The sequence below is a fragment of the Penicillium subrubescens genome (genome assembly GCF_028828155.1).
Source record: "Penicillium subrubescens strain IBT 31985 chromosome Unknown utg000010l_segment0_segment0, whole genome shotgun sequence".
Classification (NCBI taxonomy): Eukaryota; Fungi; Ascomycota; class Eurotiomycetes; order Eurotiales; family Aspergillaceae; genus Penicillium; species Penicillium subrubescens.
The window spans coordinates 1,714,216-1,729,282 of NW_026643160.1; the positions used below are offsets into that span (position 1 = coordinate 1,714,216).

The following is a 15,067-nucleotide window of genomic DNA, read 5'->3' on the forward strand; positions in this document are numbered from 1 at the left end:
GGTCCGGCAGCAGCTGAACACCAAATAAACGCGGTGGACCCCCTTTAGGCCTGAGGCCGCCCAGGGCTTCCGCGATAAGGCGGGGCCGCATTAATCACCGCAATTCCCCCGTTCAGCTAGTTCCAAACAACTTCAAAGCATCGGATCCTAGAAATTCGCTAGGGTCTAGGTAGTGTCCGTTGATCTACCTCGAACGCCTTCCTTTGAAACCCTCCACCCCGGCCATTGAGCGTCTGAAAGCCCCCGCGTGGTATTCACAAACAAACCTCGGAGTCGAAGTGGCCAGCGCAGCGCCACGATGGACTTTCTCAAGTCGGCCGTCGCGTCCGCGATCGCGAAGGGGAGCTCGTTTCCCGTTTCTATGGGTGATAGAGTGGATATTGGCGATTCGATATGGACACTTCATAATGGGACGAGAAGGGTATGTCACTAGTTCTTGTGGTTTTGTTGTTAGGTTTCTGGTGGGGATGTGGATGTTACTACTTGACACGTTGAATAAGGTGCTGACATGGTCTTTTTTACTATACTTAGGAAGACGGCTCGGCGTGTAGTGTTTTCACATTCGATATTGCGGCGAATAAGTCTCGACTTCCCTTAGCGAAGAATGCGGTGCGCAAGTCGAGGACGTTGAGACATCCTGGTGTGATCAAGGTTTTGGATACGATCGAGGTATGCGCAGCGATATGGAGATGCTAAATGAGGTTTTACGGTTTGGATAGTTGATGCTGATATCTGTCAGAATGAGACGAACCTTTATATCGTTACTGAGCGAGTCGTCCCTCTCGAGTGGCATGTCAAGCGACGGAGCTTGAGCGAGGAAACTGCGAAGTGGGGGTTATACACGGTGTCGGTAAGAATTCTTATTCCTGGGCGTTGGGTAATGAGCGTTTATTAATATGGGATAAATGTCTAGTCTACTCTTAAATTCATCAACGACGATGCGTCCTCCGTTCACGGCGCTGTGCGCGCATCCTCTGTCTACACGAGTGAAAGTGGAGAGTGGAAGCTGGGCGGGTTCGATATTCTGAGCTCCATGAAAGAAGACGATGCTATCATATATGTAAGTTATATGTGGAAAGCTCTCGATCAATAAAAACGACATACTAAATAAGAAGCAGACCTACGGAAGTCTAGTGCCCGATGCAGCTCGCTACACACCTCCAGAAGTCGTCAAGGGTGGCTGGGATGCTATTAAGCGCCACCCACTGGCGGCAGTTGATGCATATGGACTCGGCATCTTGATCTTTGAGGTCTTTAATGGTCATTTCTCTGGCGGGGATCAAGTCGGCAAGACAACGAATATACCGCCTTCCATGCAGCAGAGCTACAAGCGTCTCTGCACAGCAAATCCTAAGCTGCGACTTAGTGCGGCGCATTTTGTTGAGCAAGGGAAGAAGCAGGGTGGCTTCTTCCAGACACCTTTAATCCGCTTGACGGAAGATATGGAGAGCCTGGGACTTAAAGATGATGCTGAGCGCGAGGAGTTTATCAAGTATGATCCTTTTGGTGGCACATTCCACTTCTTTTCATCAATGCTAACCTTGTTTAAAGTGAGCTTGATAATCTCTCCGATGATTTCCCTGAAGACTTCTTCAAAATGAAAGTTCTCCCCGAGCTTCTCAAGTCCGTCGAGTTTGGCGGTGGTGGGCCTAAGGTCCTCAGTGCCACATTGAAGATTGGCTCAAAGCTATCGGCAGACGAGTTCAATGCCAAATTGACACCTGTAATCGTACGGCTCTTTGGCAACCCTGACCGTGCGCTGCGAGTGTGTCTGTTGGATAACCTGCCGTTGATGATTGATAATCTGCCACAGAAGATTGTCAATGACAAGATCTTCCCGCAGATGGTAAGTGGCCCAGCACCTTGATTATTGTTTGTTCCGACTAATCTCGATTATTTAGACCTCTGGCTTTACGGATATTGCTCCCGTAGTTCGAGAACAGACGGTCAAGGCTGTTCTGTCTGTCGTTAACAAACTAAGTGATAGAGTTGTCAATGGAGAGCTGCTGAAGTTCCTAGCGCGTACAGCCAATGATGAGCAACCTGGTATTCGTACTAACACCACCATTTGTCTGGGCAAGATTGCGAAGAACCTGGGACCAGGCGTAAGTCTCAATCTTTGGATGGTGAAGGCTCTGTGCTAACCTTCCTTCAGACCCGCTCCAAGGTGCTTATTGCTGCCTTTACGAGATCCATCAGGGATCCGTTCGTGCATGCTCGAAATGCCGGTTTGCTCGCATTAGCTGCCACAATCGATACATTTACGGAGGAAGATTGCGCTGGCAAGATCCTGCCAGCTATTTGCCCAGCACTCTTGGACAAGGAGAAGTGAGTACTCTTTCGATGACCACTCCAACCGCCACTTCTAACCATAAAACAGGCTGGTCCGCGACCAAGCGAATAAAACACTTGATCTCTACCTCCAACGAGTCCGTAAATTCGGCGGCACGATGGCCGACACAGTTATACAACCACCTACCAGCTCAACCCCCGAACCCAACAAGTCAGATGCCCGCATCGGGAACTCAAACGACAAGTCTTGGGCCGGCTGGGCTATCTCCTCATTTACCAACAAACTCGCCGCCGCAGACGGCGAGATCGCACCCACAGTAACCGCCAACAAGCCATCCGAAAACATTCCCCGTCCAGCCTCCGTCCCACGCCCCACCACATCCTCCCCCTCCATTCAACCCGAGCCTACCAACAAAATCCTCCGCGCAGCAGCGCACCCTCTCTCCAGATCCCAATCCGATAGACCTGTGCCCATAGTCCAGGACGAATGGCACGACGCCGAAGAAGGAGACGATGTCTTCGACGCATGGGGCGCCATTGACGAAGACGACGACAAAGGCGTCGATCCCTTCACCGCAGCCGTGACATCTCCCAATCCCTCCTCGCCAGAACCGACAGCAAGCAAAGCATCTGCTGTCCCCTACGATGACGGCGGTGAACCTGATTTCGCTGGCTGGTTGGCGGCTAAGAATCAGGCTAAGTCGAAGAATCCTCTACCGAAGGGGTTGACTAAGAGTATGCCTGCCGCGAAAGCGGTTGCTAAGCCTAGGGTTGTGGCGCCAGCTAAGAAGATTGATACGAAACCCAAAGATGCGGATGAGGATGATGGGTGGGGTGATGCGTGGGATTAGATGTTGGAGTTGGGGTTGAGTCTTTGGTAATAGATTGGATGATTTGGGATGTTATTTTGATTTTTGAGATGGGCCGTACATAATATAAAGTCCCCAGCACCGCCACCTGATGTGTATGGAGATTTCATAGGATATTCTGTACTACACTTGATCGGTGAGGACAGCGCTCAGCCCGACTTTGCTTGTCAACTTAGGTAGTTGGCTACATCCGGCATTCGACAGGCTATGCCCCAAGAGGCTAACTTTTCGAAACCAAACAGCATGATTCGCAGGTAAATGCGCCCATGTCACAGAATTAATTATCGATTGGTCTAGGAACGTGGTCTTTAGAAGAGGACAAAAGGGTACCCTAGAAGATATGCAGGTGAGTGTAAAAAGCAGACTTCTCAGCTAGTCGAGCTTATTTCCCTTCCAGGTCCGTAAAGAACTCTCGCCCAAACTCTCCACTACTATCGTTGAAGCGCAGCTTCTTGTCGATATACTGAATCTTCTCCATATCACGAGGCGACAATCTAAAGTCGCCCTTAAGATTCGCCTGAATCCGCGACGGCGTTTTCGACTTCGGAAGGACGGAATGACCCTGAGTAATTCCCCAAGCTGAACGAGATCCAATATTAGCACAATTTCGATGCCTTCTTTGAACCATTTCACTCACCTAGTGTGACTTGAGGAGCACTCTTATTGTACTGCTTGCCAACTTCAGCGAGGACAGGCTCATCAATCAACTTTCCAATCGAGCCCTTCTCCCCGTAGAACTGATTCTGATTACCGAACGGAGAGTAGTGCGTGACATGGATACCTTTCTTGCGGTGCCATGTTGTGAATTCACGCTGCTGGAGCCAGGGATGACACTCCATCTGGTGAACTGCCGGGACGACGGAGGTATTCTGTAGAAGTCGCTCCATCTCGGCTTTGGAGAAATTTGAGACGCCGATGGCTTTGACTTTTCCGGTGCTGAGTAGCTTCTCCATGGCCTTGTACGTCTAAAAGAAGGTCAGCAGAACTCAAAGAGAGATCAAATTCAGAGCGGTATGTATGTCTTACGTCGACGATATCGATATCCTCAAGAATCATATTACCATTCCTCTTGGGGAAGAGCTCATCTCCGCGTTTCCAAGCGACCGGCCAATGTATCAGATACAAGTCCACATATTCCATTGCCAGATCATCGAGTGATTGCCGCAGTGCTGGCGCTACATCATCTGGATGATGCTTGTTGTTCCATAATTTGGTCGTGATGAAAAGCTCTTCACGTGGAATTCCGCTTTTCTTGATTGCTTTGCCGACCGGTTTCTCGGTGAGATATCTGTTGCTTAGTTAATAAAGCTATAGATCATCTATATTTCTTTCAAAGAGGGCTACTCACACTCGTGCAGTATCAATGTGTCGATAACCGGCTTTGAGCGCCTCGGTCACGGCGTCTTCCTGGGCCGCCTCGTCCTGCCATGTCCCGAAGCCAATGCCTGGAATTTCCGCGCCAGTGTTGAGTTTGAACTTGGTGGGCATATTGATGGCAGACCTCATCTCACAGAGAATCAAGCAAGATGTTTTTGAGCTGTAAGTGACAGTTGAGACGAGAGGATTAAGTGGGGGTCTCATGAAACGTCAGGTTGACGAGGTTGATTTCCAGTTGAGTTTGGACAGCTGGGATGACGTTCAGATGAGGTCCTACCCTAGATACAAGTCGATCTACTTAGCTCTGGGTTTATTGAAAGAACGAGACTTTCAAATGGGCCATTCATTTGAAAGATCGAGAGTTTATCCATCCATCGATACAAACACATGTTCTGGACAAGCACAGGATGATTCTTCCCGAGGCAAGGCGAGAGGGAAGCTAGTATAGTACTACTAGCAGGAGAGTATTTCTGAAGCATTCGATTTTGGGTATCCACATTGTATTGTTAGGCAATCAACTCAATCGACGGAGCCATCTTGGCATTCGATTGCAGGAAGTTTCCAATACTCCACGATGCACTGCGCTCTGCCTCACCAGCCGAAATCAACTTCCGACAAACAACAGCGGATGCATTTAAAAGAAGCATCTTTTTCCTAAAGTAGCGCTCAAGGTCATTTCCCAAGAACTTCCCCACCCTATAGCTAAGTGTGTTCGATGACTGTCGATCTTTGGAAGCACAGCTTTAGCTAAAGTGTGGGTTTGTGTGGGGTGTTTTGATCCTCTTGCTTAAACAGATAGATATTTACAACCACCCTATTTTTCCATACTTCTGACCTCGAATCAATCATCCTATGCAACGATGCAACGCGCAGATATAGAAATAGTAGAGAACCATTGTTTGGTGCACGAGGAAAGCCTATACTAGGAAATGCATAGTGATAGCTAGTTTTGTATATCATGGCCAGCGAACTAAGTTCTATCAGCAAAGCCAGAGATTCTGTACTCTGAAAAGGCGGACGTCATGGGTAGACCTATCCCGATAAAACCAAAAATGTCCCCAGTCCCATAAATCGAACCGCCAACCTTGGTGTTCCCTATATACTTCGCCCGTATTACTGGATCGCCATCCCCGGAAACCGAAGAACATCGCCAGTGCTACCCCTGATATACAACACCCCCTTTACACCCTCTAAGATAGTCAAAAAGGCGATTAAAGAATGAAGATTAATAGAGTTTAAACCTCTAAGACAGGCCCCCATTAAAAACATAATATTCTTAACAAAAACTCGACAAAAAAACGAACTCCCCCCGCCTAGCGGTGTGCCCGGCCGTCCGTGGAGCTCGAAGCGTCAACACTGGCCCGGTACTTTTTTCTTCTGTTTGCCCAATCCTCCAGGGCACACCTATGGTTCACCAATTTATGGTGGATACCAACTAGGCCATCGGAGAGGGGGGGTGATTGTTTGTCCTGGAATCCCGTGATAAGCTTGGCTATTGCCTAATTGGGATTCTGATGCTAACCGTGTCCCTAATTCATCTACTCCCTTGTTTATGCTCGATATGCCTTATTGATTCTTGGCTACTGTTTTCAGTGCTAGATTATTGTGGGAGTGGATATTGGGATTGGTTATAACGAGGACAATGATTTTAACTATCACTCTAATATGAAGCTACATTATTCTTGCTAGCGGGGGTATATGGAGGAGAAACTCTGGAAAGTTTCACATTACATGCGTCGAGGAATCAGCATCGTATTCATATTCCTCGAATAAAAAACCTCGTTCTATCCAATTCAAAGACTAGGTCCTGGAGAGGACACTACGGTCTTACATGTAGAAGGAAGGATACAGCAGCATTATATGCCTGCTACTAACGCTAGATAACCACTTAGGAGACTGTTCGCGGGCATCCCAAGATCGCCCTATACGTACAGTTTGTTCACTCATCTCTATTACATGCCATGCACGCTGGGGAGGTCTACAGTACTAAAAATCGTGCTGGGAGCCACCAGGGCTGCTGAGCAGGATGCTGGAGGGAACCTCAATAGCAGGGACATTGACTAATCGTGGGAGGGATCAGATATCACGGCCGCCGCCATCAAACGAAGGCTCTCTTCATAGTCGCTCGTCCCGTGGCCCGGATCGACGTCCTTCGGGACACATGTTGCCAGCTCCGACGAGTGGGCCAGTGACGACCTAAAACTCCCTCTTGTCGGTAGCCAGCAGCATGTTCTCGGCTGCCTCGGAAAGCCAGCCGTTGATAAAATCGCCATGGAAGCTCTATGCATTCCCGCTGGACAACCGGAGCGGCGCATCGCCAGACCAGCCGTCGGGCAGGACATCGGACGTGTCGAAAGCGGACCGAGAACCGCAACTGGGGGATGCGTTTTCATCCCATCAGGGCATCGGTTCGCGTTCACCAGCCACGCGCGGCTGGAGTGCCCGCTCTCCAGGGTTGTCGGGTTGACACAATCGGGAAACCGAAGCTGCGTCTGCAGGCGGCCCAGGTTGCATCATGCATCGGGCCATCCGTTGGCGTTGGGCGTCGTCTCTGATCCATACTCGCACCACCAGGTCATGTTCCACAGTTCATCGACCTGCTCGGCCGCCGTCGCGCTGGCGTTACCAGCCACCACTTTGAAGTCGGTGGGGAAGGGAATCTCCGCGGTGTCAATTTTATTGTAATCGGCCTTGAAATATCGGGCCTCGATCGGGACGAGGGCGGTGCCGTTGTTGGCCTAGAGAGTCGGGTGCCCTGCGCACGATTGCATAAGTATGTTCCAGGCGATGGTGATCGCTCTGGGCACTGGGGATAGAACGGACAGTGAACGGACAGATCTTTCGGATTGCTGTTCGTGGCACAGCCATCGAGAAGCGCTTCGGTGGTGGAAGTGGTCGCGTTGACGGCGTCGTTACCGAAGAAGCTGTGCACGTGGCTGGTGTACCTGCCCGGCAGTACAATTGAGTCGATATTCTTGCGCATGGTGTACCCAGAGTTCACCATGGTGTACCCCTACCCCGGTCCAGCGGCGGCTAGAAGCCCCACGATCGCTGTCGTGAGCATGGTGGGGATAAGGAAGGACTGTAGTTGGTAAAATGAATATGAAAATAAATGCTGCCTTTCAATGGAGCGAGCCAAAGAATAAGGGACGAGAAGAACAGAAAAAAAAGCCGACGAGGGTAAAGAGGAATCTTTTCTAACATAGCTTCTATACAGTCGAAGATATATGGGATCTGTTTGGTGGAGAAATGGGAGTTTAAGGGAGGAACCCTGACCCACACGGCGCCTGTCGTCCTTCTGGAGTATGTATCGGGACTTCCGACATACAAAAATCGTAGACTTAATCCATACCCTTTGATTCAAGTTCTGTATGGCTCTTCCTGTGTTATTTATACTGTTCTGCTATCAATGAGATCACGGTATTGGCACATTAGACAATCGCGCCTACTGTCGACTTGACATTCGTGTCGTGCGAGTAACTAAATCCTTCAAAGGGGATTTAATCAAGCACTAAAGCATATGTTCCGAGCCCAGCTTCATACAATAAGAGGCTTCCCTCTATATCCATCATGGTCTCATGGATGTTGCAAGTATGTAAAGGCAGCCAGCTGCCAGGGCTTGGCTGCATCCCATATCCCGTATCTGGCTGACTGTGGGAAAAACCTGATGTATGCAGCACTTTAACTGGCCGAAAGCTCATCCACCAGCTCCTTCACAACTTCAGTGCCTCCTCTTTGACCCGATCGCACAGCACCTTCCATATATCCTCGCCATACAGTCGACGTCTCAGTACCCACAAAATGGACATCTCCGAAGGGCGTCGCAAGCTCGGTGCCCACCGTGGTCAATATACCCGGCGTCATGACTGGGCAAGGAGCTCCCAGGAAGAACCCTTGTTTGGTCCACTCCATTTCGAGCGAATTTGTCGGCACAGGGATGTTATTCACATACTTGCCAAACGTCTGGCTGAATTGGTCCCAGGCTTGTTTGTGACGAGCCGCCCTAGACAATTTTGACCATTGCCGACCCCTTTCGCCGACAATAAAGCAGGTGATAGACCACTGGTCATCTGCTGGTATACTGGTATCTCTTGTGAAACTGATCGGTCCGACCTCCGAGTCAATGATTCCTGATAGGCCGGCCGTTTGCCACCAAGGCTCTTTGAAGACGAATACAGTCTTGCTATAGTAACCCATGACGGTGTTATCACTTAGTGCTGTCTTCTTCGGTGGCAATGGAGGGTTGAAAGTGATAGTCGGGTATAGTGTTGTAGGGACAGAAATGATTGCCTTTCGACCGTAGAAGGATTCCTCGGACTGGGTGACGACGACAACGCCGTGGCCACCTTCATATTGGCTCACTGAGGCAACCGGCTTTGATAAAAAGACAGACTTCCAACCAAGCTCCTCTGCCAGTTTCTTCGAGATGGTTTGGTTTCCTAGTTCATCAGCATGGTTCCAGGGAATAGGCGAATGCGATCAGATTACACAAGATATGGAATGTAGAAGCATACCTTGTCGATTCCGCAGATATTGACCTCCATCTTTTCCATCCGACAAGAGATTATCAATGCCAAAGCCACTCTTGAAATAATGCAGCATGTACAGAGCGCTAACTTCATCACTTTCTACCCCAAGTAGCGCAGTTGAAATGAGATCAGCAATTCTAATTGCCTGTTCATTCTTCGTTCTTTGGACACAAAACTCCTTGAGAGTCAATTGGTCGATCTCAGCGGCATTGTGTGATTTGAGGGGATCATTGAGATCTACACCCGAGGATTCGTCCCTTAGAATTCCCACGAGCTCCAAGAGAAATTCCGGGTCTCCCTTCAAAAGCCCGAACCATTAGAATCGTAATTTCAAGTCGAAATCCAAAAATTACTTACCGAGAGTTGACCGTATGGTACTTTCTCCAAAGAACCATCAGCGAGGTGAATAATCGTATCCCCGCATGCACGTTGAACCTCGGTATCAAAGCCGTACTTTTGGAAGAGCTTGAACATCTCGCTTTGATTCGTGTCATTGATCCATGCTGCACCCAGGTCATTGTATCCCTTCTCAGTGGATTGGACAGTGAGTGTCTTCCCACCGACACGATTAGTGGCTTCTAAAACACAGACGGTGAACCCCGCAGCTCGAATTACAACGGCTGCTTGCAGGCCACTTAGGCCAGCCCCGACGACGACCACGTCATAGACCTTCTTGGAGGCAGTCATTCTGTATCTCAAGAATCGTGGCAAAATTTCACAAGGGGCACTAGATGTAATATTTAATTGGGTGGCTTCGGTATGCCATAAGATATTTACAACGGTGGTGTTCTAGGAGAGATGATCGAATAAAGTAGGTGGTTGGGTGTCCATGTTACACTCGATCGTGGCTTGGCTCGGCCCCGCGGGTACCGAAGAACCCCTGTTAGGCTCATCGGGGCCCCGCATTTGATTTACCCAGCGAGCTGACTCAATTCTTTCGACTAATTATGTATAACAGTTGGAAAAGCTTCGAGATCAAGAGCAAGGTATCCATAAAGAAATTAATCTCGGGGAACTTCCAAGGTTGGGACCCTGCACCTCATAGAATTACGAGAAACCTCATGTGAGACTGGTACAGTTCGCCGAGTCCTCGAACATACTTGCATCTGGCTCGGGAGATGGAGCAAACATTCACGTTTTCCAGAATATACATAAAAAGATCTTACTGTACAAATATGGAGTCACGTCACGGTTATGCCTCCTTATCCAACTTGGTACCATAGATATCCGATGGAACTTTCCGAAAATGACTATAGAAAAGCAGTAACAGACGATCGACAACGTAAAGACCTGCCAGGAGGACAAACGTTCCCATAGTGAACCATAACCACGGTCGTTCTCCAATCCACATGAGCATTTGTGCATCTGCTCGGTGCCACGAGTTGCTCTGAAGATCAGTGATGTAAGGGGCCAACTCGGTTTGATTGACGACCCCCGCGGCCTTTGAATGAAGTGCACTAGATTCAAGTAAGTAGTCCTTCACTACCATGGTTAGAAACAACGGTCCGGCAGATATCATGATAGCACAGTATGGTTGCAGTCGAGCCCAGCTTCGAGTCAATGCATTGTAGGCGGGTAGTTTTGAGATTGCCGATGCGTAGATAGGGTGTCTCGCAGACGCGACCAGGAGGTCATTTGTGATACCCGTGGGATGTGTTGATTTGAACAGAGCATAGTCTTTCACTTTAGGGGATCCAAGTCTGTGCAGAGGAAGAGTGTTGTTGCACACTGTATCCATGTCTAGGTAGATACCTCCATAGTGATATAATACAAAATAGCGAATCGAGTCGGCCCGTTGGATTGGGAATGCATAATTGTCCCAGAGTGGTATGAACCATGAGTAGTGCTCGGACAGAAAGTTGCGCGCTGATTCGTCAGTCCATAGCTAGAAGTATCTGTCAGTGATCTGTGAATATGATTAAGCATAGATGACGATTGTCTTCTTTGTAGATTATCACGACTGGCAATGAACCTAAAAAAACATACCTTATACTCAAATTCCGAATAAGCTTTCTTGCAACTTTTCTGCGGCTGAATCCAACGTTCTGGAATTTCTTCGGTTGCGGTCGTCTGGTGTAGAATCAGAGGAATCCGACTCGACCGAGCTGTTCCATTTCCATGAGATAGGATACTAGGGCTTGGCAACGTGACTCTAGGGCTGAAAAGTTGCTCATTCAGGCGGAGCAGAGTGATCAAAGGCTCCAAAGTATGCAGCAGTAGCAGGACAATTGCCAAGTTGACCACCAATAAGACAAGCCATCCGGTTGCTTTCGTCGGCCATGCATTACAAGAGCTTTCATGTCGCTGATTTGACCCGGAGTCGGATTCGTGATCCAGACGCTCTTCGTCATGTAGTTTATCATAGGTAGGTCGAAAGCCTGGAAATAACGACCATCGTAGATCTTGCCAAGGTCTCATGGTCGCCTGCAAAACCAATTGTTCATTGGGTGACACCCAGAATAATCGGCCAGTGGGTAGCCCAGGAATATCCGACCTTGCGGCGACTCGGCGAGCAATCAAGGGGAGATGTCAGATCACGTAGCTATTCATCGTCAGAAGTCCTAGAGAACCACACTAGATTTCTATCGGAGATATAGAAGTTTCGTTCAACATGTTCCAGTTGGGCGTTTGTCGTCCTGCACGCGTCATCGTGGACGTAGGCGGCCGTAGTGTAACCTCATATGGGGCGGGTAGCACTGTCAACCAAGGTCTTCAAGAAGGGCAAATCTTTTAACTGGTAGACCCAGATGCGGATCCTCTCCATGGTCCTCGTTCCGGGTTCTTGGAAAGGCTTGCTCGGGGAAGACCCTATGAGATCGGGGATTTTTAGCGACGCTAAATGAGCTTTAATTCGGTCAGCCCCACATGACCTTGTAGTCTTACGATCTTTCCATCGTAAGACCAGTTCATTTCTCCGAAGCCACATACAGGCTGTTTTGGATCGATCGTAATCGAATACCTCAGCGGCGTATCCGTCATAAGTTCTTGTTGTCTGAGCGGAGGTCAACTGATTCCAGTGCCAACTGCCCTTGTAATGACAGGCGCTTGGAGCCACCCCGTTTCTTGTTGCCACGCAGGGTCACCACTGCCATCTCCCGCCTCGATGAGTAATGGAGACTCTTTCATTGGCGGATTGCCAAACAATCCAGGAAATTTGTCAGTCACTAGTGGCTAGTTGTAGATTTCTGGTCCCACTACTTAGTTGTGGGCTGTATCAATTCAACAACTGGATCGCGCAAGTCGAGCTTACTATTGGGATGATTGTTAATAGGTGTGGACTGATTGGTGGAAGGTAACTATACGCATGGATTCCAAGTATGAGTATTGTTTGTATGGCAGGACTTTACACATAGAAGCTTTTTGTTTTAAAGGCCAAGGTAGTTCATGACCTTAGTGTTATTTCCCTTTTTTCCTCTCATTGAGAACAAAAAACCCTTTTCTTTTACATGATGTCTACCTCAATAGCAGAGCCGATGAGCGAGGCTCCTATCCCAACTCATGCAGCCTCTGAGCGCCATTCCGAATCAGGTGCAATCATTCGGGACATGACCATTGGCTTTGCTGATGGCATGACCGTCCCTTTTGCCCTTACGGCCGGTTTATCAAGTCTTGGATCCTCAAAAATTGTTATCATCGGTGGCCTCGCAGAATTGTTTAGCGGTGCTATATCAATGGGACTTGGTGCTTATCTAGCAGCTGTCACCGACCGAGATCACTACAAAAGTGAGGAAGCGCGCGAGCGAGAAGAAGTTCTCACGAAGCCCGGGGCGGAAAAAGAAGAGTGTTATGAGATTCTCGACGGCTATGGCATCTCCAGAGAAGCAAGCCAGTCTGTGGTTGAGTGCCTCACTCGGGACAATGAGCAGTGGATTCGGGTAAGTCCTGAATGAACTGTCGATGACCACGGTCACTAACACAAAAATGCAGTTTATGATGGACTTTGAATTGAAACTTGAGAAGCCCAACGTCTCACGAGCATGGATATCAGCAGCTACCATGGGCATTTCATACTTCATTGGTATTTCAAAATCTTTTTCTCTTCTCCCGGCCAGATGAATCCTGCATTACTGACTTGGGTTCAATCTCTCCAACAGGTGGCCTCCTCCCTATGATCCCATACTTCGCTACGAAGAATACTAACCACGCTCTCTTCATTTCGATCGGCATCACCGTCGTCGTATGCATCACTTTTGGTTTCCTCAAGAATTACGCGATCCTCAAAACCAAACGCGCAGGTCTATACGGCGCTGCACAAACACTACTCGTGGGTGCGCTTGCTGCGGGCACGAGTTATGGTATCGTTTACGGGGTAGATCATAGTGGTCTTGCTTCATAGAATCATAGACATGTACTCATTGGCAGCACACGAACCATAAGCATCTCAATATTGTACTGCTAGTATTTTGAGGATATTGTAGGCCAGGGAAAATATAAAGACCAAATAGCCGAGGAAAATGCTCTTTCTTTTTTGGTTCCAGGGTTCATTCAATAATGAGGTCTCTTGATGGTAAAGGGAAAGTTTGCCTTGTTGCGGGCTAGAGTCAATATAGCGGCTAATTACCTCCTCTTTTTCAAGAAACAATACGAAGATTTGGAGGCAGAAACATAGCGAATGCCATGCATATCACAATCTTCGAGAGCGCCGGCTTACCTTCGTTGAATGCTACTTGGGTTCAATCGCATGCTAACCAACGGAGACAACGCCGTGATGTTATGACACGTCATCCCTGTCTACCAGGGTCAGCTATATACAAAAGAGGATTTTCTTGCCCTGGTTTCTCAGTGTAGACAAGGGTCGAATTACAAAGGACGAATGAGAGGGGCTACAAAGCGGGACAAGCGAGAAGCCGTTGGAAAAGCATCAATAGTCCTTCTCGTTAGATAAATGCAAAACACGACTATGATCTCTGAGAACGCATCCACAATTCAGAAAATGTAACTCCAAGGAGTACTAGTCGTAGCCACTAGTTTTCAATATACGGCCCGTCCCTAACCCCCTCATTTGGGGTCATGCGCCGCTTCCAGTGCATCCAATCCAAGCACCAAAAAGCTATCCAGCTGAGTCTGAGACTCTTCCCAAGCCTTGGTATATTCCTCCCTTCCATCTCCATTTCCGTCAAGGCCATACTTCCTTCCTATCACGCTCACAAAATTGTCGTAAGTGGTCGCGGGCTTTGTACGACAGAGCCCACACATGATTTTCTTGAAGCCCTCTGTATTGAACCCAGCACGAGGGAATATGCTCATAACGGCACGATACTCCTCAGGCGAGATTAAGGGCTTCCCATCAGGTCCGGGAAAATTCGGGCCAAAGAAATCGGCTGTAATACCCAGATGAGTGAGAGCAACCTCAGGTGCGGCATAACGAGCGATGGAAGCGGTGGTATGCAGAGCGATAGAGTCCCATATACGCTGTATAGTGGCCTGATTGAGATTTCCGTCATCGGTATGTTGTTTCTCGTTCAACAAAAAGTCTCGGGCGATGTTGGCACCGTCGACTTCAAAGCGCTTGTCGGTCGACAACAGCTCCGGAGTATTTGCCCAACCCATGTCGTGGAGAATGCAACTGACGAACACCATCTCTAGACTAAGATTGGTGTTGTCGCGGAATTCAGGAAGCTTCTTGGCAATTATGGTTGCCCAGTAGCCTGATCGGATAGCATGGCTGTAGACGGTCTCTGTACAGTGTTGCTTTGCATACTCGAAAGCTTTCAGTGCAAGAGGGGATGAAGGAGGCACAATGCCAACCTCAGGTAGAGCCGGAAGCCCTTGAACAGAAGATGTCATATTTATCGCAGTGAGTTTATCTCAATGAGTTCTAATTTGAAAATTCTCGGGGGTCGCACTGGGATCTTATATGTGATCTGTTGATTATCAATTTTGATTTAAGAATCTGGTTTTAGAGAGGAGAAGGCGAAGCATACCAGCCGCGAAGGATGGCAACTCTAGCCTTGTGTGACGTGGATGGCAGTTCTAGCCGTAGCCCTGGCCAGTGGAGAC

At 48.6% G+C, this 15,067-nt stretch overlaps 8 protein-coding genes across 8 annotated transcripts; 3 read left to right on the forward strand and 5 right to left on the reverse strand.

The window, feature by feature from the left end:
• Positions 1-298: 298 nt before the first annotated feature.
• N7473_011785 (COPI-interacting protein CEX1) lies at positions 299-3,143 on the forward strand (the record flags this gene model as incomplete). The annotated part of the gene is made up of 9 exons (XM_057157724.1): positions 299-421; positions 532-669; positions 740-850; positions 914-1,060; positions 1,119-1,492; positions 1,552-1,846; positions 1,902-2,105; positions 2,156-2,328; positions 2,381-3,143. The coding sequence occupies 9 exons, from the start codon at positions 299-301 to the stop codon at positions 3,141-3,143; spliced, it is 2,328 nt and encodes a 775-aa protein (XP_057003574.1).
• Positions 3,144-3,543: 400 nt separating this feature from the next.
• On the reverse strand, positions 3,544-4,649 carry N7473_011786 (aldo/keto reductase; the record flags this gene model as incomplete). Its single annotated transcript, XM_057157725.1, has 4 exons — positions 3,544-3,740; positions 3,799-4,126; positions 4,188-4,449; positions 4,510-4,649. 4 exons carry the CDS (start codon positions 4,647-4,649, stop codon positions 3,544-3,546), a joined length of 927 nt encoding a protein of 308 aa, XP_057003575.1.
• Positions 4,650-6,765: 2,116 nt separating this feature from the next.
• On the forward strand, positions 6,766-7,005 carry N7473_011787 (uncharacterized protein; the record flags this gene model as incomplete). Its single annotated transcript, XM_057157726.1, has 1 exon — positions 6,766-7,005. The coding sequence occupies one exon, from the start codon at positions 6,766-6,768 to the stop codon at positions 7,003-7,005; it is 240 nt and encodes a 79-aa protein (XP_057003576.1).
• Positions 7,006-7,051: 46 nt separating this feature from the next.
• N7473_011788 (uncharacterized protein) lies at positions 7,052-7,542 on the reverse strand (the record flags this gene model as incomplete). The annotated part of the gene is made up of 2 exons (XM_057157727.1): positions 7,052-7,276; positions 7,369-7,542. The coding sequence occupies 2 exons, from the start codon at positions 7,540-7,542 to the stop codon at positions 7,052-7,054; spliced, it is 399 nt and encodes a 132-aa protein (XP_057003577.1).
• A 677-nt stretch (positions 7,543-8,219) lies between these two features.
• N7473_011789 (flavin monoamine oxidase family protein) lies at positions 8,220-9,754 on the reverse strand (the record flags this gene model as incomplete). Its single annotated transcript, XM_057157728.1, has 3 exons — positions 8,220-8,977; positions 9,053-9,365; positions 9,425-9,754. The coding sequence occupies 3 exons, from the start codon at positions 9,752-9,754 to the stop codon at positions 8,220-8,222; spliced, it is 1,401 nt and encodes a 466-aa protein (XP_057003578.1).
• A 505-nt stretch (positions 9,755-10,259) lies between these two features.
• On the reverse strand, positions 10,260-11,607 carry N7473_011790 (glycosyltransferase family 32 protein; the record flags this gene model as incomplete). Its single annotated transcript, XM_057157729.1, has 2 exons — positions 11,054-11,607; positions 10,260-10,952 (listed from the first exon to the last, which is right to left on the reverse strand). Exons 1-2 carry the CDS (start codon positions 11,483-11,485, stop codon positions 10,260-10,262), a joined length of 1,125 nt encoding a protein of 374 aa, XP_057003579.1. The 5' UTR covers positions 11,486-11,607.
• A 909-nt stretch (positions 11,608-12,516) lies between these two features.
• N7473_011791 (VIT1/CCC1 transporter family protein) lies at positions 12,517-13,403 on the forward strand (the record flags this gene model as incomplete). The annotated part of the gene is made up of 3 exons (XM_057157730.1): positions 12,517-12,942; positions 12,995-13,085; positions 13,162-13,403. 3 exons carry the CDS (start codon positions 12,517-12,519, stop codon positions 13,401-13,403), a joined length of 759 nt encoding a protein of 252 aa, XP_057003580.1.
• Positions 13,404-14,065: 662 nt separating this feature from the next.
• On the reverse strand, positions 14,066-14,854 carry N7473_011792 (uncharacterized protein; the record flags this gene model as incomplete). The annotated part of the gene is made up of 1 exon (XM_057157731.1): positions 14,066-14,854. One exon carries the CDS (start codon positions 14,852-14,854, stop codon positions 14,066-14,068), a length of 789 nt encoding a protein of 262 aa, XP_057003581.1.
• Between the last annotated feature and the right edge of the window lie 213 nt (positions 14,855-15,067).